Source organism: Gigantopelta aegis, unplaced genomic scaffold, assembly GCF_016097555.1.
Source record: "Gigantopelta aegis isolate Gae_Host unplaced genomic scaffold, Gae_host_genome ctg4684_pilon_pilon, whole genome shotgun sequence".
NCBI lineage: Eukaryota > Metazoa > Mollusca > Gastropoda > Neomphalida > Peltospiridae > Gigantopelta > Gigantopelta aegis.
Genome location: NW_024533988.1, coordinates 1 through 26,414, shown reverse-complemented (window position 1 = coordinate 26,414; position 26,414 = coordinate 1). Strand labels below are relative to the sequence as shown.

The following is a 26,414-nucleotide window of genomic DNA, read 5'->3' as shown; positions in this document are numbered from 1 at the left end:
TCAGTCATAGTTAATTAATATGAAATTACTAACTTAAACAAACATTACTCCATCTTTGCATAATCAGCCCCCCCACTAAAAGGAAATGGGAGGGGCTATGTTTATTTACATAACATAACTTGGATTACCTTACCGGTACCATCATTTACATCGTCTTGACAACGCGAACTTTCGTTTCGTAGTTCTTCTAGACCCCAAATGACCTAAATGAAATATATCCGAGATAGAAACACACCCATTTGTCATTTTTAATTCTAATTAAAGCCCTACTTTACCTTGTAAATATATCTCAGTAGTTTATATATAGATACGACGTCCAATAATCTATATGTGTATTGCTGATATGACGTTATATATCATTAGAGCTGTCCAGAAATACAGCAAGCTCCAAAACAATTTGGTCACATAGCTGCCACTGTGGTCAATATGAAGAGCTAGACCAGTTATCTGGTGCCATGACAAACCATTTTATCTCTATCAATGATTTGAGAGAGAAATCGCCCACTATCACAGCTGGTAAGTGATCTAAGTATCTGAATTGTTGAAAGTGCCAAACTCGACTCAAAGTAATGTAAAGAATATACGGAAAAAGAAATAATTATTAATTTCTTTTTCTGTATTAATTTCATACATATTTCCGTTTATGTTCCGTATATTTACTTGTGCATACACGCTATGTACTGTATGTAAAAAAACTATGTTTGAGGTGGAAACCACTATGAGCTTTATAGTTGATCTGTCACTATCATAGTTTTCATTGAGCAAAGTTTCTGCATCAGTCAATGTTAGTCCATCCATCAAGTCGTCATCGACCTTTAGAATAGCAAAACCAGGCTACAAAAATTAATAGCAAGTATTACTGACGCCATTGTAGAAATTATAAATATTTTAACTGTAAGAACCCATATTAAATGCTGCCCCATCTCAACTATCTCATTGATAATCACTTTACCTTTCTTGCTTATAATTTCAAGACCTATTAAAACACAACATAAAATATGAACATATAAAGTTTATATATACCTAGAAAGAATGCAGTTTTCTGTATTTCAAATTGGAAGGCGGTTTTCCTGGACTAATGATCACTTTTTCTTTAGGATAATGTTCCTCTTCCATTCTAAGAATGATTCCCTTGATTGTAAAACCTGACTCTCTATAGAAACAGAATAATGTAAAGGAATTTTAAATAATATTATTCACCTTTGTAGTTCTTTAGCCTTTTGTAAAACCTCTTTTTGCAGGCAGGATTACCAAATGCACCTTCGACTTCTTTGTCTTCGTCATATTCTTCTCTTCAGGAATAGTTTCCACTTTTCGTAAACCAGAGATACCTTGATGATCTAAATAGACAGAAATAATGAAATGAGCAAGCAATAATAGTAATACTTTCAAGGTCTTTCAAAATAGTTTGAGAAATGATTAACAATAGGTGGTATTGTAATATGACTAGTATCTTCTAGAACTGGAGGTGGTGATGGTAGTGGAGGTGGTGATAGTGGGCAGGAGGTGGTGGTGGAGGAAGTGGTAGTGAAGGAAGTGATGGTGGAAGAGGTGCTGGTGGATCTAAATGTATAGTAAATAAATACAATAAAATCAGTAATACTAATTACCATGATAATTAATAGGGGTAGATGTAATAGGAAAATGGAAGTTGTAAGTCTGTAACAGGAGGTAAGATAGGAAGCTCAGGGATGTTGTCCTTTGATTGATTTGAATGTTTTAATGAGTTTTTTTGTTCTAGGAACTTCAACATTTGCTTGTTGTTCAATAAACTCATTGTTTTCATGACTTTTTCTTCTCTTTTAAAGCAGCCATTTCATGTGGCAATACTAATTTATCAAATTTATAGTTAGTCTTGAGGTTTCAATAATGGTCTAATATTTATAAATAATTATGATACATTATATAATTGTTAAAATACCTGATATCCTTTAGTAAATCCAGCTTATCTGGACTGTCTAGTATTGTAATGAGGAACTGTGTCAAATCTCTAATTTTCCCACCATCTTCATACTGAATAAAAAATATTACTATAGTTTCATAATTATACTAATATACAATATTAGGATTACTTGTTGAAATCTTTCTTTTCAAAGCTTCAATTTCATCCTCATTTAACCAATTCTGTGCAGATTTTAGTAATTGTTCTCTGACAGGACTGAAGGACTGTTGATGATAACATAACTTGAGTACCAATTCCATACTCAAAACTAGAATACAACAAATTAAAGATCACACATGATAAAACAACTCTCACCGAGGTCTGTCTTCATCATTAGTATGTAAGTCAAGATCAGAGCCAAAGTCATCAGATGCGTTTTGACTAGACATTGTTAGAGGTGAGACACTCAGTCCTTTTTGGCCTTCAGCTATATTATAGAAAAAAATATAGAAATATTGCTACCATTTCATATATACCTGAACCTCGTCTTCCATGCCTTCTAGAGAACTTTGGTGACTGCGTCAACTTGTCTTTAAAGTCTGAAGGTGCACTCTTAGTACTTCGATTACTTTTTATACTACTGAACTTTACTATAACATATTGTAAATGATAATCTAAGCATACAACTCATACTCATACTTCATCAGGCAATTCTTCATTCACATTCCCATATTGCTGTGTTTTGATATTAGTTTGGTATCCGACCAACAGACTGAAATTAAGAACTCAATTATTAACAATTACATTATTCTTCAATTACCTTTACAGTCATCATTAATATAGGATTGTTCTTGATAATTGCAGCTGCTTCACTATGTAAAATATCTCTAAAACTTTGATTGTTCACTGTCAAAATCTGATCACCAACTAGAAGTCCATTTTCGTCAGACAAAGATCCTGGATCCACTCTAGAGAGACATCATTATTGTAATATTACTAATGACCTACCCAATGACAAAAATTCCTAGCTGAAATTCTTTTCCTCCTCTAATTTTAAGACCTAATGTACGACCAGGTATTTTAGCGTATGACCACTTTTCTCTTGTCTTCTGAAGATAGTAAATGGTCATCAAACACATCAGTCATCTGTAATAACAATATTATGAACGAACGATAACAACGAGAGTGTATACATACATCATTATTATAGGAAGGCCATTTTGTTGGATTGGTTTCCCTAATGGATCAACCCTAAACAATACAAGTAGTTAAGAATAATATTATAAAAAATGCAGAGATACCATGTGTAAACATCACCAGATGCATCCTGAAATTGAGGCAGTCTTCCAACGCTCCATAAAACAACCTTGAACTTATCAAAAGCTTTAATGACGATAACAGCAGATTCATGTGATATCCATTCAAAATTGATTCCATTAACTTCAAGGATTTGATCTCCAACTCGAAGGCCTGCAATATCTGCTTGAGATCCAGTATCAACCTGAGAGACGTATATCCCTACCCCATTTCTTTACCACCACGGATACTAAATCCAAGAGGTTGTCTTCGCACCTCTCTAGCAAAATTGTTCGCATTTGTTTGATATATTACGAGAATTCTTTCTTTTGTACAAGTGGATGGGCCATTTCTTGTAAGGTGCCAGTAAATCAAAGTCTTTGTGGTCACTTTTTGGGAGGAGTTCTCTAATAACAGGCAATAGATCTAGCTTTTCAGGTGTATCCAAACAAGACTCCAGTGCTTTCATTAATATTGAGATATTTCTATATTGACTATACTCCTTTAAAGCATATTGGATATATTCTTTCTCTGATCTGTCAAGCAAGTAGTTAACATCTCGACGGAATTCCTGGACTTTAATAGTCTTCTCTATCTCTCTCTGTAGTGACATTCCTCTCTTTCTTTGTTTAGCAAGAAGCTGCAAAAAGGGGTGGGGCTCATTAGTTGCTTTTCCCCAAATGGGTGTAGCTAATTAAATCACGTGATAACACCCACGTGGTTTGTTTCATGGCTAACCCTGTTTACGTGGCTTTGTGTTCCTTTCTAGTAGGAGTTGCTTTTGGTGTAGTCCTCGGTTGGAAGCTCACACGAGAGTGATTTCTAAGAGGAGTGCTCTGTTGAAAGAAAAGAGAGACTTCTACAAGCAGAAAGCTCTTGAAACTCAGCAACTCCTTGAACAACAATAATGGCTACTAATATTACGATATTGATTGCAGTCAGTGGCTAGTTCTACTAGTTGGTACATGTTGAATGCACCTGAAAAATTCCCAACACACCCAGTAAGTCCAAAATATCATTTTATATTATTTTTTCTTACAAAATAGGTCATATCACTCACACAAGACCAATATGAATGTATTATAAAGCTCCTTCAACAACCACACATATTCACTTCAACCTTATTTTTGGACACTTAGTGAACAGCTAAGTCCTTGGAGACTTTTATTAGTAGTAAAGGTCAACATTTGTTGTGGCCACTGTGTCATAATTGGTTGGGGGACACTCAAAATGGGTCTGTTAAGGAAGGACTATCATCTGCTGATGAGTTGTACCAGACAATGTTTGATGCTTATCAACATCTGCTTAAGTTCACAAATTCATACACAGCTATTAAAAACAAAAGTAGAAAAACAAGCAATATTGTTTTTACTTCTAACTCATCTCGGTGATGGAAAATTTCGAGTATCATTTCGTTCTAAATTAACAGGTCTTAATACAACAACTAAAAGCAGTAAAAGGATTGGAAAAAATACACAAATTTGCTCCAAAAGATTCTCGTAAAGACAACATGAAGGGAAGAATTGCAGTAATTAATAAAGAATTATGAACAAAATCTTTGCCATCAAGTCAACTAGTTAATGGTCCGGTAAAACTTTATGGCAAAACTGGACAATGGTTTCTGAATATTTTGGAACTGCTCTTGAACAACATGAAAGAGGTAATGATGTCATAATGATGTTACAATGATGTCATATATGTAACAGATGATCGAATAGAATACCTTGAGGGGAGCAAGTCCCTAGTAAGTTATAATATTGTATGATGTCATTAACACTATCTTTGTAGGGATTTGAGTTAGAGATGGAAAAATCATTTTTATATCTCACTCAGCAACTTGAAAAAGAAGAAAAACAATAGATTATGACTATTTATATGATATCCGTGTATGAAGATGAGTTGTCATGGAAACTAAACCACTCCCTTTCTGACAGCCTTGGTTAGTTCTGTTACTTTGAATATAACAATATTATGTATTTTTAGGAGATACACTTGAAGAGTTTATAGAAAGTAGAGGCAAACAGCTCTTTCAATTTTAATTTTAAAAATATATTATTAAATTTTTTTAATAATGGTGTGGCAATAATAATTGCTGAATCATAATGCATCTGCAGATGATAAGGCTAAAGCACCATGCACAGTATCTAGTGACTCTCATGTCTTCCAGGACAGTTGGACTACCTTATCATATGATCAGCTTATTGATAAAATAAAAGGTGTTATTTATGGCCAGGCTATTGGAGATGCTATTGGTTAGCAAAAATATAATAGTGTACAATGCTATTGTTATGACTGTAGGTTTAGCTACTGAGTTCCTTTCTAAGGAACAAGCTGCTAAATACTATGGTGAAAATGGGCCATCTGGATACAGTGACATTATACCAGACTTTCATCGAAGCAGGTTAGTGTTGCCATGACAACTAGTAGGTTAATAACATGTATTGTAAAGGTGGGATCAAGGAGATTGGACTGATGATACTGACCAGGTATGTAATGGATGTATAAGTTGATAATGGATAGATGTTTTGGTAGATGTTGTTGATATTGCAAAGTATCGTTGCAAACAATGGAACAATTGACGAGAAAGACTTTGCAAAACGTCTTCATAATTGGATGAAACAGGGTTTCCTGAATTGGGTGATGGAGGTGGTGTGGCCACTGATGACATGATCCTATGTTCTCATATAGGTGGTCTCGGTATTGGTATGACTGTCTCTCGTGTATTACATCATGATCTCTTATGACTGATCCACATGCTGCTGCTAAAGATGTCTGGGAAAAATCAGGGTAAGTACAAAGTTAGTTGCCATGACAATTAACCACTCCTCCTTTAGGCGCTATTTGGCAGCTAATGGTGCTGTAATGCGTACTTCCATATTGGGAATTCTCAATTTTAATGGTATAAGGCATTGATATATCATCAATGTTAATCCATTGTTACTAGACCTGATAGAAAGTAGCTGCCAATTCTTGTGCTATATCTCAAAGTAACTCATGCTGATCCCGGTGTACTGCTAGTTGTGTAGCTGTCACTACTGCTGTGAGATAATGTATATAATACATATAGTTAAGTGTCTCTCTTAGATAGCATTAATGTTACAAGGACAATACGATACAAGAAAGAGTGACGATTTGAAAGTTATAGTTGATACTGCAATTAAAGTGAGATTTGTTTTTATTGTCTCTATATTATCACCATTTTTGTAGCGTTCTGAAGATTATCTTGAGCTAAAAGATCAAAAGAAAGAACTCAAACAACATATAACTGCTAGTTCACTCAGTTTCTCTTAAACTAGATGACTCAAGGACTATCGGTTTATACTTTTAAAGCATTGGGTTCTGGATTTTATGGATTACGTAAAGGTACTGACTTCCGGAAAACTATTATTGAATTAATTATGGAAGGTGGTGATGCTGATAGGTACATTGATGCTACAGTTATCCAAGACTCATTGTTTATTTTCTTTATTACAGTAATGGTGCGAGTGTGTGGAGCATTGTTAGGTTGTAAAGTAGGGTTTCAGCACTTCCTCATGACTTATTACAATTTAAACATCGACAGTGGCTAGATAACCAAGTTGATCGATTTTTAGCTGTTGTAGGATTAAAGAAATAAACCACAAAAATATATATTATTTTTGTTGTTGTTGTTGTTGTCATCTAATAATTATAGTTTTTAAGTTATCCATTAACTGTAAATAATATAGACTAGTTCATATAAACTATGAAACATAAAACTGATTATGTCTTCAACTCAATGTACTCTTGTTAATGAAAGGACAAGAGACAATATGAATGGTGTATAAAGAGCAGGATTAAATAGACTTTGAGTCACTACACCCACACAATTAACTATATTATTAGAGCTAATTAGTACTTTTAATGACTTTGAGAAATTCTTTAAGCAATTCCTGAATTGTCCTCCTCAATATACATGTAGTCATGACAACGTTAACTGTTAAAAGATACCTGGTTTTGTTTAAGGGCAAAGTCATATGTAAAATAACAGTTCCTTCATTACATAATAATTCATCTTGATTAGTATCTGCCTGTATATGGACAGATAAAAGTATGTCCACTGACAAGGTTGATTTGTCACAGCTGTTAATATTTTAGGGAACAGTTCCAATGATCTGTGTACCTATACCTTCCATTAGCCTGTTTTAATTGCCTCAATAACTAATCATTTAAATTAATTTACCCAATTAATTTAACTACAAAATAATATTATACAAATAATCGAATCAGTACTTAGCTGTTATTAATAAACATAATTATGTTTAGGATTAACGAGTAATCGTATTCATACCCCTTAATGAGATTCATAACTATGTACAGTCGCGCCCCACAATAGCATGAAGACAAAATCTGCAGTACATATAAAAAGGAAATGAAAACCACCTTGGATAGGTTGTGTTGTGGGCCAGCGTTCTGCAATGCATCAGACCTCTGAGATGGTTACCAGCATACTCTACGGAGTATCCGAAAGGCCGACTAGGATAGGGCTGGTAGTCTCCCTTTAAACGAGAAGAGGCTGGTGTATTTGTGGTTCCCGGTTCTGAATGCGACATTCCCTAAGAGCTGGAATCCCGTACGGCTGGTTTTAAGTTAGGGCGACGCTCCAGCCAGGATTACCTCGCGAAGACGAGGGTTACCAAGCCAGGTGGCGGTCCCAGCTAGCAATAGCAGGGAATCCTGGAGCCTAAGTGGAAGCCTGAGTGGGTGAGCGAGTAGGAATCGTTTGGGCAACACAACATGTTTTTTTTTTTTTATTAATAAATCTTAACTTTATTAAACTACAAGAAATGTCAGTCAATCTAAAGTAAAGTTAATGTAACATTAAGTTTTAGTTGCTAAAAGTCAAAATTAAAGGAAATATTGGAAGTTCGTCTTCGGACGAGGGTTTACCAAGCCAGGTGGCGGTCCCAGCTAGCAATAGCAGGGAATTCTGGAGCCTAAGTGGAAGCCTGAGTAGGTAGGTGAGCGAGTAGGAATCGTTTGGGCAACACACAAGGTTTTTTTTATCAATCTATTTGATTTAAAACTACTGGAAAGGAATGTTATTAATTTATTAGGGATCATTTAGCAACTCACAAATTTTTTTTTACAAATCTTAAATCTATTTAACTGCTGGGAAGGATTGTCAGTAGAACATACCATGAATGTTCTCTTTGACAGAAACATAAAACTAACAAAAATTTTTTCATAAAATATTATTACCATAGATTTAATTATTTAACTGGTTTGTTAGATATTGATAATTTTTGATTTCACAGTATTAATTGATCAACTTCTAGAATTATTTTACAGCTGTTTCTTCTCTAACCAGGATTATAGATTGTATATAACTAATTTTATTTAGTACTACAAAATAGTAATATTATATATTCTGAAAATGTTAGTAATAAAAGTCGTCGTGTACACCTTCCTATAAACACACCCACTAAATTACAAACAAGCAGCCACACCCTATATATACTCTAACTTCATAAAAATTTAAGCTTTTTCGTTGCTTATCATCTTGGGTACATTTACCAGTAAACAGGGCATTATTATAATATTTTAATGCAATGTTTGAGAGTTGTAATATTAATGTCACTTAACAAGGGCCTATATAGCTAAATCCTTAAAATTTGAAATGATTTTGTGACATGGAAGAAATCTCAATTTTTACACATGGTCTATATATATTAATTCATGAATTAAAAAATGAACAATCATTGGTAGTCAAATCACTTGATTTTTTACAAAGTTAGCTATTTGTTAAGTAAGTGTTGCAAAAATCTATATTGACTCCAACATTTTGATAGCAACTCATAAAATATTGTAAAAATAATTGAAAATTGACAATTTAATGCATTACACATTTATACATCTTATAAAGGCAATGCTAAAGTTATACAAAGTTGGATAAGTATTCTCTCTTTGTGCACAAACTTGACCAACTAAATTGAACAATTTTGAGCTAATAATGGGCGTGGCCGAGTGGCATGTGCTGAAGAATGGATGAAGATGCTGGTATGACTACACTAAAGGTGCCTATCTTCAACAAAAAAAACAGGGTATTTATATATATATATATTGTCTTTATACTTACTATAACTATTCTGTATAGATCATGGCTTGCTGAAAGTGTGATGACTAGCTTTGCTGAGCCTAGCCCAGCAGTTGAGAGATCAACAAAGTCACATTACATGCAGAGAAGAATAAATGCCCTGTAAGATATATAAATCATGCCCCTTCATCAAACGCTATATAATATCATATAGCTCTGGGTGTATTAAACACAGTGTTACCTGGTGAGCCCAGCATCAGAGCCCTTGGGACTCTGGCCACACCCTCTTTTCAACAAAATACAAGTTAGTATTGAAAAATGAATCATTTCATTACATATTTTAAATGATATAGTATTTTCCACTGTAAGTTTATTATTGACTGTACTCATATGATCTGTATTTGTTCATAAGGAGCAACAAGGTAGGTCTGTTGTTTATCAACCTACTCCTCAGAGAGAGCAAACAGTAAGTGAGAGAGAAGATAACAGATGCTATGATTTTTGTTAGATGTCAGTAACTATAATGGATGAATCAGGACTACGAGATATTCATCTATTAGCCACACCTTCTCGTGATACAACCCTTGTAGGCTCTACCCTTTTAATTATTTGATATAATTACTAATATGTTTTAGTTATCACCTAATGTACATTGGACAGAGGAGAGTAAATTGTTACAATCTGAACTTCATACATCACAAATTGCTGACACTACATTTCATGACCATCCTATATTACAAGGTAATATGTTAATAACATAATGTTAATAATTATTATAATTATTATAATTAGCTGGGTTGGATCTGATGAATGCATTTCATCGTAATTTAATGGAAAAACCTAATTCTTCTCAAATATTAGAGCTTCTTGAGGCTATGGAAGAGGTATTCATCCATTTTGTGTGTCTATCTGTCCATTTATAATAGACCTGTGCTACTCAAATTGAACAACTGAAATTATTGGACAAACCTAAAAGTAAGTCTCATGACCAAATAAACAAGTCACACACCCACTAATTAGAATGTCTGATATTCTGATTGAGCTAAAGTTAGAACACGATACATGGCAACTAGCTAGAGCACTCTATAGTGATCGTTTAACTGTAAAAGATAGAGATGAAGATGACTTGATGCTTGGAGAGGTAGTAATGACATCATGCCCTTTAGTGTGTAATATAGTATATTATAGTTGTCATCTCGGACTGATAAGGTTATTATTGATGACTACTACTCCAGTGATGCTGATGTCAGACAAGCTCAGGTCAGTCCCTTTAATATAGGGATATTAATTATTTAATTAAATCAGCTGGTAGTGGATTGGTTAGAAGGTATTGCTAGTACCAAATTAGATGATTTTAATGCTAAAGTGAAGTATTTTGCAGACTCTGTTAGTTGGTAAGTGTATCATTAGAATTATTAGATTGTAATAATGTATAGGGAGAATACGGTTCATGATTTACGTCAAAGACTTAATAATGGTTATATTGTTACTGAGGTAGACCCTGATGCTCCTACTAGACAAAAGAAGCATCTTTCTGATTTAGATGAAGTGAGTTGTACAATTATTACTTTATTATATTATGTGTATTTAGAAAGATGAGTTGTCTTTGGCTAAACATTTGTTTGAATGTATTAGAGCTGGGGATTTAGAGAAGGCAAGTCGTCAATAATCTAATAACTATTATTTGTTAGGCTCAAGAATTATGTCTACATTGTGGACAAGCATGGCGTGCTGCTACACTTGATGGGTGGAAACTCTATCATGATCCAAATTTAAATAAAGGTGTTCTTTCTCCTCATCTAACCTCACATCATCTTTCTCTCTCCTATCTATAGACATTGGAGAGGAACTTGAAGCAGTTGAAGGTAATTTAGGTCGTAGTCTTTGGAAGTTATCTTGTTGGAAATTATCTAGTTGTGTAAGTACCCTATTGTATAAACACATCATATAATTTTTGTATTAGTCGTCATATAGTAATTATGAGAGAGCAGTCTATGCTGGTCTAAGTGGGAATATAACACCTGTAAGTAGAGGTAATTAATACGGAATGATCCTTTGTGTTTTCTATAGCTTTTGTCTGTCTGCCAGACCTGGTATGATTATGTGTGGGCGTATTTCAAAGTGATGGTTGATGTATTGGTTGAAAAGGTGCATTTTGATCTCTCTGTTCTGAGTTAATGTTATTTGTATTTGTAGAAACTACAGTCATCTAACAGATATCTCCACCAAATGAATTTATTCAAGAAATGCCTAAAGAATATTGGAATGCATTGTAAGTTAAACATAAACACATTCTCATTCCATCATAGACTCATACTCATTCCATAGAATTTCATATGACTTTATTCTCGTTCCATTGTAGACTTATTCCAGAATTAATATTTCAGGAGATTGAAGCCAACTCATCACAATTGATTCGTAAAACAATGTCTAAATTATTACCACTTATGTCAAAAAACATTTAATACTAAACTCACTTGATGGTATGCCTTCTATTATAATAATATGTATTAATATATTATTATAATAATATGTGTTAATATACTATTATAATAATATATGTTAATATACTATCATAATGATATGTGTTAATATACTATTGTAATGATATGTGTTAATATACTATTATAATAATATGTATTAATATACTATTATAATGATATGTGTTAATATATATATTGTAATGATATGGTGTTAATATACTATTATAATGATATGTATTAATATACTATTATAATGATATGTGTTAATATACTATTGTAAATGATATGTGTTAATATACTATTATAATGATATGTATTAATATACTATTATAATGATATGTGTTAATATACTATTGTAATGATATGTGTTAATATACTAGTATAATAATATGTATTAATATACTATTATAATGATATGTGTTAATATACTATTTAATGATATGTGTTAATATACTATTATAATGATATGTATTAATATACTATTATAATGATATGTGTTAATATACTATTATAATGATATGTATTAATATACTATTATAATGATATCTATTAATAGACCTTATTGAGGAAATGTATGAATGGCTTGAAGAAGGCAGACAATGTAATCTCCATCTTCTAAGATTTATGGTTTGCATTTGTTGAATTATTAATACTTTCAGTTTCATTTATAGGCACATGTTGTTTTGTTTATACGTACAGTGGGTGTGGCCTGTGATGTAAGTTATATAATAGTATTCTTATGTAATAATTATTTCCTTTCTAGGAGTCAAAATGTAATGATATTTTGGAGATGTTCATACAAGTGATGATGTCGTAATGATGTCATAATATTATTGTCATTGATATAGGTATTAATATCCCAACAATTTACTGAATTAGTAGCATTATATACATCATATTTACCAAATGATCGTCAGATTACTTGTTTTGATACTCATCTCCTCAAAGGTATTATGTTCCATCTCAAATTATCAGAATATATTATGTAATATTGTTTTAAGGGATCAGTGAACCTAAACAACAGAAAAAGTGTTTGGAGCTAGCTAATGAATGTGGTGAGAGACAGAGAGAGACAGAGAGAAAGAGAGAGAGGGAGAGAGGGAGAGAGACAGAGAGAGACAGAGAGACAGAGAGAGAGTAAAATATATTTCTCAAGGTCTTGAGTTATCAGTCATAACAAAGGGAAGTAGTTGAAAATATCAGACTCACAGAGACAGTGAGTTTCATTAACAAACCACTCAATTATTATCTGTTAAAATTAGGAAGAAGTACCTGCTACAGTTGAACTAGGTCATGAACTAGAGATCACTGAAGTATGATACAGCCCCTGTCATTATATTGTACTTATTATTTATAGGCTGATTGTCGCAAAATAAACATCTTAGATTGGTTGTTATATGAAGAGACTCAACGAGAAGAAGCTCTCTATCAAGCGAATGCTGTCATGAGAGGATTTCTAGGTAGCTCCTCAATTATAAATAATTATAATATAATTCTTAATTCTTCAAAGCTGCTAAACAAACATCAGTCAGCTTTAGCTGTCTTCCAGAAAATACCTTCTGATTCTGTAGATGTTGTGAATAGAAATTGGACAATGAAGGTGATGTACTCTTAGTTGATTATGTAATGACCACACCCTCTCATTATAGGCTGGTGCTGTACCCCTATCTGTAATATTGAGTAACGATATCAGAGAATTTCTCAGTATACAAGCATATTTGGTATTCCTCTAATATTCTTTGTTATATCAATTTTTGTTAATTTAGGAAGCTATCGAGTCTTTTAATGTTTGGTTTGAACATTTTCATCACATGAAACCTGTATGTCAGAATGACATCATACTAACCACACCCATATTTATGTAGGCTCCACCCCCATCACATCCTAGAAGAGATGAATTTACAGAACATGTTGCACATGAGAAAAAAATGGAAAGATATCAAGTATGTTGTATGTATTGTATCATTTGTAATTTATTTGTTATATAATTTTAGATGGAAAATGCACAATGGGGAAAAAGCAATTAAAAATTATCATAGATGTATGTTACATGTATTAATAACTAGTTAATAACTAGTAAATTACAGGAGGTGGAGGGTAAAGTGTATAACGTCTTGCTGTTTATAAAAGGTGGATGGATGGTTGATGAACAGGTATGATAAACTTGTTTTTCTAGGAATGTTATACTTACTCATATACACAGGGTGGGCAGGAATGACCCTGCTCGTCATAAACAAATGAAGTTATTAAGACAACTTTGTCTACCTAAATTGTGTTTCTTACTACACAATGTACTGCACTCAACTCAAAAATATAAAAAGGTTTGTCATTCTCACTTGCTCTCTTTTATTGGTCAACTTATAAATAGTGTCTTCAGTGGTCTGACGTGTTAGCTTCAGAGAAACATAGCCTGTACAAAGAATTTTGTCCGGATGAAACGAAACATTTTCTTCATTTAATGCACAAATCAGCTGGACTATTAGCTGATATGCCAGATATTGATCCCATTGGATATAATCTTGCTTGAAAACCACTGTAATTATCATGCTATGATTTCATAAACGTCAACACAAGAATAACATTTTTTTCAAAAAATTGAACAAACAGATTAAAATATAGAGTTAGCATAATAAAATAAATTTAAAATCTTAAAATAAAATAATAAATTCTTTATGTTATAAAAAATACCTGACAATCAGTCACACGGTACAACTTGTGTTTTCTTTCATGGCAGTCAGTGCTTTCTCAAATGGCAACAGCAATCTCCAAATATAGAAACATAGTAAACAAAGTGGTCAGTTATCATAAACTACTCACTTCTCATAATGTCTTCTAGTCACAGTTGAGGCACAGGTCATACCTGTGCTGTATCCCATACTATCAAAGACACTACTCCACTTACGATTAAGAGTGACTTGATCATAGCACCATAATTTGAAGTAGCTTTAAACAACTCATACAAATTCACTAAAAATGGAGAGAATATTTAAGTTATGTATAAAAAAATAACTTGATACATACAATATTTAGAACCCAGACGACGAGGAATACGATGAATGGGAGTGTGTTTCGCATTTTCATAAAACAAAATAACAAGTCCAGGAAATTTTTTTCTTCAAGCAAATGACTCTCCAAATTTCTAACGTGCTGTGTGTCCAAGTTATCTCTCCAGCAATAGAAGTTTGTGTCTGGGACAAGTGAGCTCTCAAGAGTTGTTTGACATCAAGAGAAATAGTGGAAGATGTAAGAACAGTCTCATTTGGTGACAGGTCTTGTGTAGAGAGAGGATTAGTAAGACGATCAATCTTGGCTTTATATTGGTCTTGGGATAACCTGTGATTGTTGTACTTTAGTTTTATTCTCTGTTACAATGACCTGAGCATCACTCTCTATATCGTAAATATCTCTAAACTGTGAAGGTGGTTGTAAAGTGGAACGTGGGCGGAGGACTGTGAGGGAACTGCTGCATTAGAAAAGAGGTGACTAGAAATGAGTGGATGAGACTTGTTAGTTGGACTAATAGAAGAAATGTCAGACGAGTTAGTATCACTGATATCAGAGTTTGATTGAGTTGTAAGTAGAGTTAACATATCATTTTGATGACAGCCATTGTATTTGTGAACTATGGACTCTTCCACTACTAGCTCAGCTGGTCCAGCAATAAATGGCTTTGCAGAAACATTAAACTAACTTCAGTAGTTTTATTGTCATCTTGTTGTAGTGGATCATTCGAACAAAAGACAACTCCATTAGTTTTTGACAGTCCGAATTAAATGTACTAGGAGTTGATAGAAGAGTACTTTCTGTAATATCTGATGTGGTACAAGTAGTGGGGTGGGTCTCACATAGGGGGTTTTACGGGGACGTCCTCGTTTTCTTTTAAGAGGTAGAGCATTAGATTGACTTTGTTGACCTGATAATTCTGTTTTACGTGGTCGTCCACGTTTTCTCTTTGGAAGATGACCCCTCCCACTGCCAACATGTTGGCTACTATCAACTAGAGAATCAGTTTTTAAATGTCACCATATCTAAGGAGGAGTTCCCTGTACAATTGGAAAATAATTAATGAGTTTATAATGACAGCCTACCTTCTAACAATGATATTTTTCTCTCTAAACAGATATCTCGGAATGTTTTGTGGCAAAATACAGTTAAAGTTGGTACTTGTGGTATTGCTATTCCTCCCATGGCTTGAACTAAAGGTAAGTCCATAAATTCAAATGGTGTTGTCTCAAATCGTTTCAATACAGCTCTGTAGCGACAATAAGCAGAGAAAGAGATGATACGTATCTTATATTGTAATGGAGGTGGGCTTCGAGTTATTACTGGACTGGTAGTGGTGAAGCTCCGTCTGATCCTCAAATCCTCCAACAGCATCATTGTTTCATTACAATAAAGTAAGGCTGTTGTACTGGAATTACTGGAGAGGAGAGATGAGGGTGAAGAAGGGGCGTCATGTTGGGGTTTGAAGGGGAATACCAATATTCCATTGAACATCGGTTTGTTCCAAAGATAGAAATTGTTTACAAGTCATAACTGCTGGTTTATGGAACATCAATAATTCATGCTATAATTAAATTAAATGTTATTATATAATTATAAAATTATACTCACTTCGCCATGGTGATGTGATCGGCCATGAGGTGTGTCTTCAGGACGTGAGAACAGACGTATTCTTATCTTTCCGTCATCGTCATCCCCTTTTAAATTCTTACACACCCCAGAGATGTGTAATTTCAGCTAACAATGGTGGCATCCGTCTATCTACTTTAATAAAGATGATATCACCACATCGATATTGCGACGCTGTTCTACAAAACCATCAGGTGACTCAGTGATGAAATGAGAATAGAAACAGGATTTGTTCTTTTGAACTATAATGGCTTCAACAGGCCACTATTGGTAAGTGATAATAACACTTTGATAAAATGTATATATTGTTTATGTATACAAATATTTTACATGTTCTAGCTAATAACAAAATAGTTTTCAGTTGAACAAGTTGACTTAGCAAAAACGACAATGTTAATAACTATTTCTTAATTTAATAATTAATTATTATTATTATTATCACGTGATATGATCAATTAGACAGCTAAAATGATTGTTGTGGTCAATAATAATTAATAATGAAATAATACAGTTCTCTAACAAAACAAATAAGTTACAAAAAGAGACTGTCCTATTTCACAACGCGTCATACAATGATTTTCAAAATTAAAAAATTAAATTTTAGCGAGGCGAATACTGCGTCATCAAATTCTACACATATTCATAATTATGTATACACAATATATATATTATTTATTTATTTTTAAATTATTGAAATTAAGTTGGAACACAAATAAGTACCGATCACTCATAATTATAGCTAGATTGTTCGCGACTTCAGCGTACAACAGACGGATAATAAACTCGCTATTATTATAATCAAATCAAATCCACCCTCACCTTGATTATCATGACAATTACTCCCGAAAATTACTCGAAAACCTAATTTCGTTAACTTTGAGGAACTGTATTTCAGTTTATAATCAGCAGACAACAGAGACAAAGAATAGAATAAATTAATTACAACAAGTACTATTTTAGTTCAAAACATAATGATCACTTTCTTTATTACATTTCAATCTAATGAATACAATTATCTTCGGGTGTGGCGTTTGACATGGCAACCATTTAATAATTATCAAAATCCGCCCATCTTTTGGGGGGCACATGGCATATTCACAGTGTTCAGATTTAATTCAACTCTATCACAATCTTTTTAACAAGAGTTTACAGAGACAGTAAGATTATACTGTAATATCAACTTAATCAATGAAGTAACAAATTTATAGATACAAGAAGAAAGACTATTTAGCAAGATCAAAGATTGCTGATATTTATTCGAGAATTAGAGGGTAAAATGACTCTATTAATCATTAAAATTTAGTTATTTTTTTAGATTGAACGTTTAAAACATGCTGAAAATTTTTTAAGCAATTGTTAGCAGATGAAATCAAAAATTACATTTGATTGATACTGAAATGAAGTACTTCAACGACAACTCACTAGAGAAAAAGCAACTTTTGAAAAATGCGTTAGTTCACCTTTTAAACTGTTATTTTAAGAATAATTTATATTCATAAGATTTGGGATTGTTGATAACAAAAGAATTAGCTAATACAAACACACCAGAGAAAATGACTAGTAGAATAACAGGTAGAAACTAGAGTATAAAAAATTATCAGTACTCACTCTTTCTTTCTCTTAGCTCTGGAGGCTGCTTGTCAAGAGAAGGACAAAGAAATCGAATATAAAGAGAAAGAATTGAAAAAACTTCACAAAAACAATAGATTCAATGAGAAAATCTCACAAAAAAACATTGAGGAAATAAAATTAGTCACACAACAAGAAGTCTATTTAGTTCATAAACAGTTTAGCACACCAAACATAATAAAACTATAATTGTGCTAAACCTTCAACGACAGCAAGATAACAGAGAAAATTTTCAGTTGCAGGAGTTAATTTACGAGCTCTTAAAGACTCAAGAGCTATTTTCCCATCATCATCTCTGTTAATTTCATCAAATTTCCTATCAAATCTTTGTGTTTTAGTAGATAATTCCTGTTACACAAATAAACTCAATAACATACTAATACATTCTACCTTGACAATAGCTTGATCAGTATATTCTTCATTGTTAACTGAATCCATCAATTCATGGCTATATCTTTATGTAAATTTTGTCATACCAAAGGACTCTAATAATAAACAATATAATTATAATATTATATAATTTCTATTACCCTTTGAACCAGGATTAATAGTGATAGTACCAGCAGGAACTACAATAATATAACTTCAATATTCTTTAGTAGTCAGTAACTCACCATTTACAAAAATGTCATAGAGATCTTCGTGAGCTTCTACAGCGGGGTCTGTAAACCCAGCTACATAGGATGTCTTTAAAGTCCCAATCTCATTCTCATCCAGCCCCATGTTTGGGTACACAATGTTCCAGTTCTGAACGATACAAACAAACTGGGGAAGTGTCCCTGTTAATTAACAAGTTAATTAAGATTGTATTGAGCTTCCAAACTGACCTACCTACACACGTCCAAGACAGTTTGAAGATCAGGAGAATAGACTGCTACTTTTTTTCTTTAACAATAAGGCATTGTACAATAAGATGGACTCAACTCCAAATAACTTTACCAAATCTATGACAACATTTTAATAATAATTGAATTTTAATTAGATACATACTTCTGAGTGGGCGGGCAACAAATGCTCGTCTGATGTCATAATTTTCTCTTGGGAATTCTTTACAAGAAGGGGGGTGTGTCAGTGATCTCTCCTTTTGTATACACACTGAGGAAATGTTTGACAATAGGAACAGGGGCTTCCATTAGAGAGATAATCTTGAGAATAGATGTCCATTAAATGTTGGTATTTTTTCGGATTAAAATCCTAATAAAATATTTAATATATTTTAGTTAGCCTATCAAACATACTTTTGCTAGAACTACCACACAAAAACTTGATACCTGGAAATGATGACATCATAATGATATATGACAATCCATACATACTTTATCAAGAGTCTCGCCCCCTTTGTCTCCTGATTATACAAATAGTACCAGAATCAGAGAGATGTCCATATATATAATTCATAATTTCTTCCCCCTCTCTCCAGCATCATCATCTAATGTACATTTCTGTATCAAAAGATCACGTAGGGAGGAGTCAATTGTGGGATAAGACCACACCCACAGTACTTCACCTTTGTTGTCTTTTTTCTATGAACATATACAGAAGATGCAATCATAGTATACAAATGATCTTACCTATAAGACCAACAGCTAGCAGATTAGAAGGTGAAGCCATTGTCACAATTGAAAGTGTGGCTCGGTTAAACCACGCCTATTTGTTGATGAGAGTAATAATTATAAGTAATAATCATGACAGACGGTAGGTTGTCTCTAATAAATGTAGTTTGATCTATTGTTATCTTTAGCTCACGTGAAATTTGCTGAAGGAACTAATCTTGAGCCAGACATTGTTCATGTTGTCAATGATGGGTCTCAATATCATCTACCAGAGGCTCATATTGGCATGTTAGTAACCACCACACCTATCATGCCGGTTAGTAAAGGTGTCCTAATAAATACTTTATTGTCTCTTTAGACATTCCTGTTGAACATTGTTTGGGGTACTGATGTAGCTGTTAGTACACCTAATTACAACTTGTATGTACGAGTTATTGAGGTCCATCTACGATAAAGGAAGGGGATAAATACCAGACTCCTGTTAAATTAGAGGTTAAAACAATTAAAAGAAGGACGGATACTTGAGAAGATAATACACACAAAACACTGGAGAACAAAAAACAAATGGAGGTAAGGCCACAAAAATTAACATGTTTTTTATAAGTGACAGGTTTTAGTGATTACAGCTCAAGTTATGGCAAGTACTCAAGGTCATCCATTATTAAAAGATGGCGTTCACCTTGTATCTCATGAAATAGAATGATGAGAGTGACTGGCCAGGTCATAGTAGCCATAAAACGACTCCGATATATATGTATAACTTTGTTTTTCATCAATAATAATAACAATATTAACTTTTTAAAGGTGATACTGAATTGATGATGAAGAAGGAGATCAATATAGTCTTGAGTTTGTTGTAACTCTAGTTTTGCTGCAACTTTTCCAGTACTCTTTTAGCTTCACATTGTGGAAAATTAGCCAAATCATAATATTGTGGAGCAATACGCAGTGCCCTATTAAAGTAGGAGATATACACTCCAATATAACGATTATTAACGAACCACTCCCCCTTAATATCAGTACAAGTACGAATGTATTTTTTGCTTGTCAAGACAAACTCATTATACAAGACCAACTCTGGTTTATTGATCTAGACAAGTACTGGGATGAAGTTGAACAACTTGGTTATCCTTGACAGTTAAATAATGACCATTACGTTTACTAAATGAGCATCTAAAATACAAATCACAGTAATCTTTATAAGATAGATAATACCTGCATAAAGAAACCAGAGACTAATGCTTTTCTGATATTGAGATAATAGTCTTTACTAGTAAACTCTGTACTTGTGCGTTTCAATGTGAACCTGTCCATAATACGAGAAAGTTGATCTCTCACATTGTCTGCCGACTTGAGTGAACGAAAGCTAAGGAAGTTATCATAACACCATTGTGAATCTTCACGGTCTAATGGACAGATAGTAAATGGACAGATGGTTATGAACTTACTTTGTTGTAAGCATGATATACATTGAGTAATGTTAAATGATCTCCATCAATGTGAGCAAAATCCTCATTTTTGCTTCGTCAGCAGCTTGCTTGGCGTCATTAGGACGAACAAAGACTTGCGGTACTGAAACAAGTGTTATGTAATTTTGGTCTGTCCACCATATCATATCTACCTGACAACATGCTAGTAATGGAGAGGATTTCATTTGAACAGCCGTAGTCAGTTGATGCAATGACCATTTTAGCTAACTGGGGATCAAGTGGGAACTCTGACATCATTGACCCTAGTCAGTGAGTTCACCATTATCATCTAGTGCACCCAATAATTGAGTAATTCAAGTGCTCTCATTAATGTCTCTGGAGCTACAAAATATAGTTATTTTATTTTAGCACACCCCACAAAATTACTGGTGGATCATGAAGTCAAAGTGGACAAGGTCATCTATACCAAGTTTTTTTCAACTGCAATACTACAGTACCTAAATTAGAACGAAGTATTTCTGGATAAGTATTGTCCTGCATTTCATTTTGATAAGCTTTCTCAGTATAGAGTCTAAAACATTTCCCTGGTCTTGTACGGCCAGCACGACCTGCTCTTTGTTTTAGCACTAGCTTTACTGATAGCTGATACAAGAAGAGATTCTATCTAATAGCGAGGATTGTAAACCTATAACCTCTTAATTAGTGAACCAGACAAATAATTTGTGTACCTTTTGTTTAGAAAATCCTGGATCTATTACCAAAAACAACTCCATCAATTGTTAGTGATGTTTCTGCAATATTGTTGCTACAAACTACCTTTCGGCCAATAGCACCATTTGCTCTCCTATGAGGACATTATCAATGATATTATATAATAGTATTCTAATACTGACTTGGGTGGAGCTGGTTCAAAAATGCGTTGTTGTAGATTTGGAGGAAGTGTAGAGTAAAGAGGAATACACTTCAATTCACCAATTTCAGGTCCCAAATTTTCAACTTTCGCTGTATTCTTTTAAATGCTTCTTCAATTTCCTGAACAAAGTGATGGACTTAAATTTATTGAGGATGCCCTACCTCTTGTCCAGTAAGAAACAGAAGTACATCCCTTCAATTTCCTCACAGAGGTGGATCTGAACTACAGTACGTATAGCAGCTTCAAGATAATCTCTTTCAGGTTCAGGAGTATAAAATATTTCTACTGGATGGGTTTCGACCAGGTATGCTCTATATAACATAGCAAAAAAGTAAAGACACAAAGGGTTAAATTGGCTCACTAAAAGTGGTGCATGTTCAAAGTAGTCCTGAAATTTCCCAGCATCTAATGTAGCACCTCATGATTACAATTTTATATCTCTTCAACGATTTTTCATTATCTGTAATGGATAAAATAACAATATAATATTGTTTCATTCCCTCCTTAATAAGACCATTATTATAATTACAATTACCTCCTTAATAAGACCATTATATATTACAGTACCTCCTTAATAAGACCATTAATATATTACAGTTACCTCCTAATAAGACCATTAATTATATACAGTTACCTCCTTAATAAGACCATTAATATATTACAATTACCAGTCCTTATAAGACCATTAATATATTACAATTACCGACTCCTTAATAAGACCATTAATATATTACAATTACCCTCCTTAATAGAGACATAATATATTACAATTACCTCCTTAATAAGACCATTAATATATTACAGTTACCTCCTTAATAAGACCATTAACTATTTACATTACCTCCTTAATAAGACCATTAATATTTACAGTACCTCCTTAATAAGACCATTAATATATTACATTACCTCCTTAATAAGACCATTTAATATATTACAATTACCTCCTTAATAAGACCATTAAATATATTACCAGTACCTCCTTAATAAGACCATTAATATATTACAGTACCTCCTTAATAAGACCATTATACTATTTTAAAATTTACAGTTACAGTTACCTCCTTAATAAGACCATTAATATATTACAATTACCTCCTTAATAAGACCATTTAATAATAACAATTACCTCCTTAAAAGACCATTATTATTACAATTACCTCCTTAATAAGACCATTAATATCTTACAGTTACCGTCCTTAATAAGACCATTTAATATATTACAATTACCCTCCTTAATAAGACCATTAATATTACAGTACCTCCTTAATAAGACCATTAATAATTACAATTACCTCCTTAATAAGACCATTAATATATTACAATTAACTCCTTAATAAGACCATTATATATTACAGTACCTCCTTATAAAGACATTAATAATATTACAGTCCCGTCCTTAAGAAGACCATTAATATATTACAGTTCCCATCCTTAATAAGGACCATTAATATATTACAATTACTTCCTTAATAAGATCATTAATATATTACAATTACCTCCTTATAAGACCCATTAATATTTACAGTTACATCCTTAATAATAGACCATTAAGATATTACAATTACCTCCTTAATAAGACCCATTAATATATTACAATTACCTCCAATAAAGACCATTAATATATTACAATTACCTCCTTATAAGACCCATTAATATATCGGTGGCTAGTGTACGTGCCTGAGCCTCTCAAGGATTACAACCCCATATCGGTTCCAAGAGGGGATCACTCATTGCCTCGCGTACAACATACCATCTGTCATGTATCTATAAGTACAATGACATCATAATGACATCATAGCAAATAGCTTTTACTTTAAAAATGTTCTGGCTGAGTACAATCCTCAAATCGTATTGTGTACCCAACTTCTTGTCCATAGTGACGTCCATCTCGTCAGCTACCACGTTGTGCTACACTCATTGCTGCCACACGCATAGGTTGGGTACAGCCACACCCTTTTTAAGGGTGATCTGAGAATATTCAGTTAACCATTGAGGAATCTAAAGAATGTAATTATAAACCACAGCTGATATATTAATATATACCTGTGTAGTTTTACCACTCCAGTTTCTCCACTAACACAACACATTGTTCTTCTTTATAAGGTCCATAAACTTGACATAATACTCCAAAACTGGCATATGTTTTCCGTTTCTCCAAGATCTGCCAAAACTTTGAGAGAAAGGACGGCCAGTTGTTACTTGTTAATTTGAGCTTTAGGAGCGCGTCCGCCATTCTCTTTGTCATTGTCCTGGCGACTGGTGGTCCAGTAGTCAGAAGAATAATGACAGCAATTGACTATATATATGCATATAATTGACATGCACAGTGGGGATGGTGGGCTAGTAGAGGTGTTGTCTACCTATACTGGGGACATCAACAGGTACACACCCTACGCCTAATAACCCAGTACCCTCTTTTTACTCACTAGATTCTACTTGTACATTATAATAACATGAATCAGTACCTTGACTTTGAACGGGAGAGATCCTGAGCCGTCGATATCTAATTTCCTCTTTCTCTCCGCCATTATAAAGTGCAAGATAAACCACGTTTCTCGTTGCGTTGCCACTGCGCATGCGCATATATACGCCAGCCACGTGTTGTTATTTATTCTCTCTTGTACAGAATGGCTCATTACAAGTACTTTAAAAAAATCACTGTTGTTCCATCAGCTAAAGATTTTATCGATATAGTTCTCATCAAAGACACAACTAAGACGCTACAGTGATCCACAACGCATTACAAGATCTCTAGAAATCCGAGGATTCTACCTAGAAGATTAAGTTTTTTACCTCAGCAGAATTATCATGACAAACTTTCTACAATACTCATTGAATTCCCTAAACTTGGACGACATTCATCCCCTTTTATGCTGATCTCATGAATGTTTCTTATGACACGAGTCAACTACAAGTTAGCATGGGGCATGATCAACACTGCCAACACCTTATTGAATAATGTTGCTAAAGATTATGTCCGCCTCCATCAAATTTGGTGACACACTTTAACTCGTTGTAAACAACTCAAACGGGCTGCATTGGGAACGATGTGTACTATTATGAAACACCAGAAACCAAACTTGGAATTCTTAGCAAGTCAGGCAACACCTGGGTCGTCTACCATCATTGATCCTAAACACTCGTACAATTTTAATATGTGGCTTTCCTAATGTTGGCAAGTCTAGTTTCCATGAACAAGTCCACTCGTGCTGATGTAGAGGTCCAACCTTATGCCTTTAATACAAACATCTCTCTTGTAGGTCATAGGACTATCGTTATCTTCGCTGGCAGTTGTGGATACTCCTGGTATATTAGATCATTCTTTCAGAGAACGTAATACTATTGAAAAATGCAAGCCATTACGGCCGTTAGCTCACCTTCGAGCTGCCTGTATTATATGTCATGGATATATCAGACAACGTGCGGGTCATAGTATCGAAGAACAGAACAGTTATTTGAGAACATTAAGCCTCTCTTTGCTCACAAACCCCTTCTTGTGGCTCTTAACAAGATTGATATAATATCACTAGATGAGGTGAGATCAGATGGCTAAAATGGAGATAGAGAAATTAATTCTTTCTGAGGTATTCCACTTGTTCCCACTGAGCACTGTGTTAGAAGATGGAGTAATGGAAGTTTTCGTAACAGAGCATGTGATACATTGCTAGCATCAGAGAGTAGATATCAAGTAAAGAGTAAAAGATGCCCGATGTTGTTAATCCGTCTTCACTAGCTGTCCGCGCTTCTCAAGAGATCATGTAGATTCGACCCCTCCTTTTATTCCTCCTGGAGCCAAGTTAAAGACCTATTAATGATTAGTATGGAAGTTGGAAGGAGGGCAACCTCGTCGTAAACTTGAGAGAAAATTGAACTAGAGATGGGAGATGATTATCAGCTAATCTCAAGAAGGCACTATATCCTCCTTCTGACTCAAATCATAAAATATGATTTTATTCCAGAAATATTTGATGGGAAGAAATGTTCTGATTTTATTGATCCTGATATTCTGGTACGTCTTGAGAAGCTTGAGAGAGAAGAAGAGCTCCGTTGTGGCTGCTGGAGAATTGAATCAGAACCAGAAGTGAAGAAACTGTTCGTACTCGAGAACTAGCTGAGAAGATAAGAAAGGCGAGCATTTCTTCACAAAATCAATATTCGTAAACTTGTTCGAAACCATCCTATATGCTCCACGTACTAAATGTCAGAGCTAGTCGACACTTAAACGTAGGGGAGATTTGAAGCAATGGTGAAGAAGGAGGGCAAAGAGTCCAGAATATGAGAGGATGATATTGTCACTCCTCAGATTAGCTGGTAAAAAGACAAAAATAAAAGAAAAAAGAGCACAGTAATCTACAACAGATTTTGAATCTACGAAGGCTACTAGTCGATCTCTCCTCAAGGGATCCTCTAGAATCAATCTGGCCGTTCGAGATTTCTTTCAATTGAAAGGGTGGCTAAAAAAAAATGAAACGCTTCTTCAGACTTTTCCTTGCTAAGAAAATTTAAAAAAGGAACAGATCGGTTATTTCCAAAAAAAATGC

At 33.8% G+C, this 26,414-nt stretch overlaps 1 protein-coding gene and 2 pseudogenes across 1 annotated transcript; 2 read left to right on the top strand and 1 right to left on the bottom strand.

Moving 5' to 3' along the window:
• Positions 1-4,792: 4,792 nt before the first annotated feature.
• LOC121392851 lies at positions 4,793-10,902 on the top strand. Its single transcript, XM_041523913.1, is given in 10 exon segments — positions 4,793-4,838; positions 5,293-5,430; positions 5,477-5,579; positions 5,628-5,664; positions 5,711-5,801; positions 5,804-5,898; positions 6,475-6,599; positions 9,646-9,655; positions 10,422-10,493; positions 10,825-10,902. Coding segments are annotated over 10 exon segments (795 nt in total).
• A 9,490-nt stretch (positions 10,903-20,392) lies between these two features.
• Positions 20,393-24,106, bottom strand: LOC121392850 (annotated as a pseudogene).
• Positions 24,107-24,500: 394 nt separating this feature from the next.
• LOC121392849 lies at positions 24,501-25,408 on the top strand (annotated as a pseudogene).
• The last annotated feature ends 1,006 nt before the right edge of the window (positions 25,409-26,414 follow it).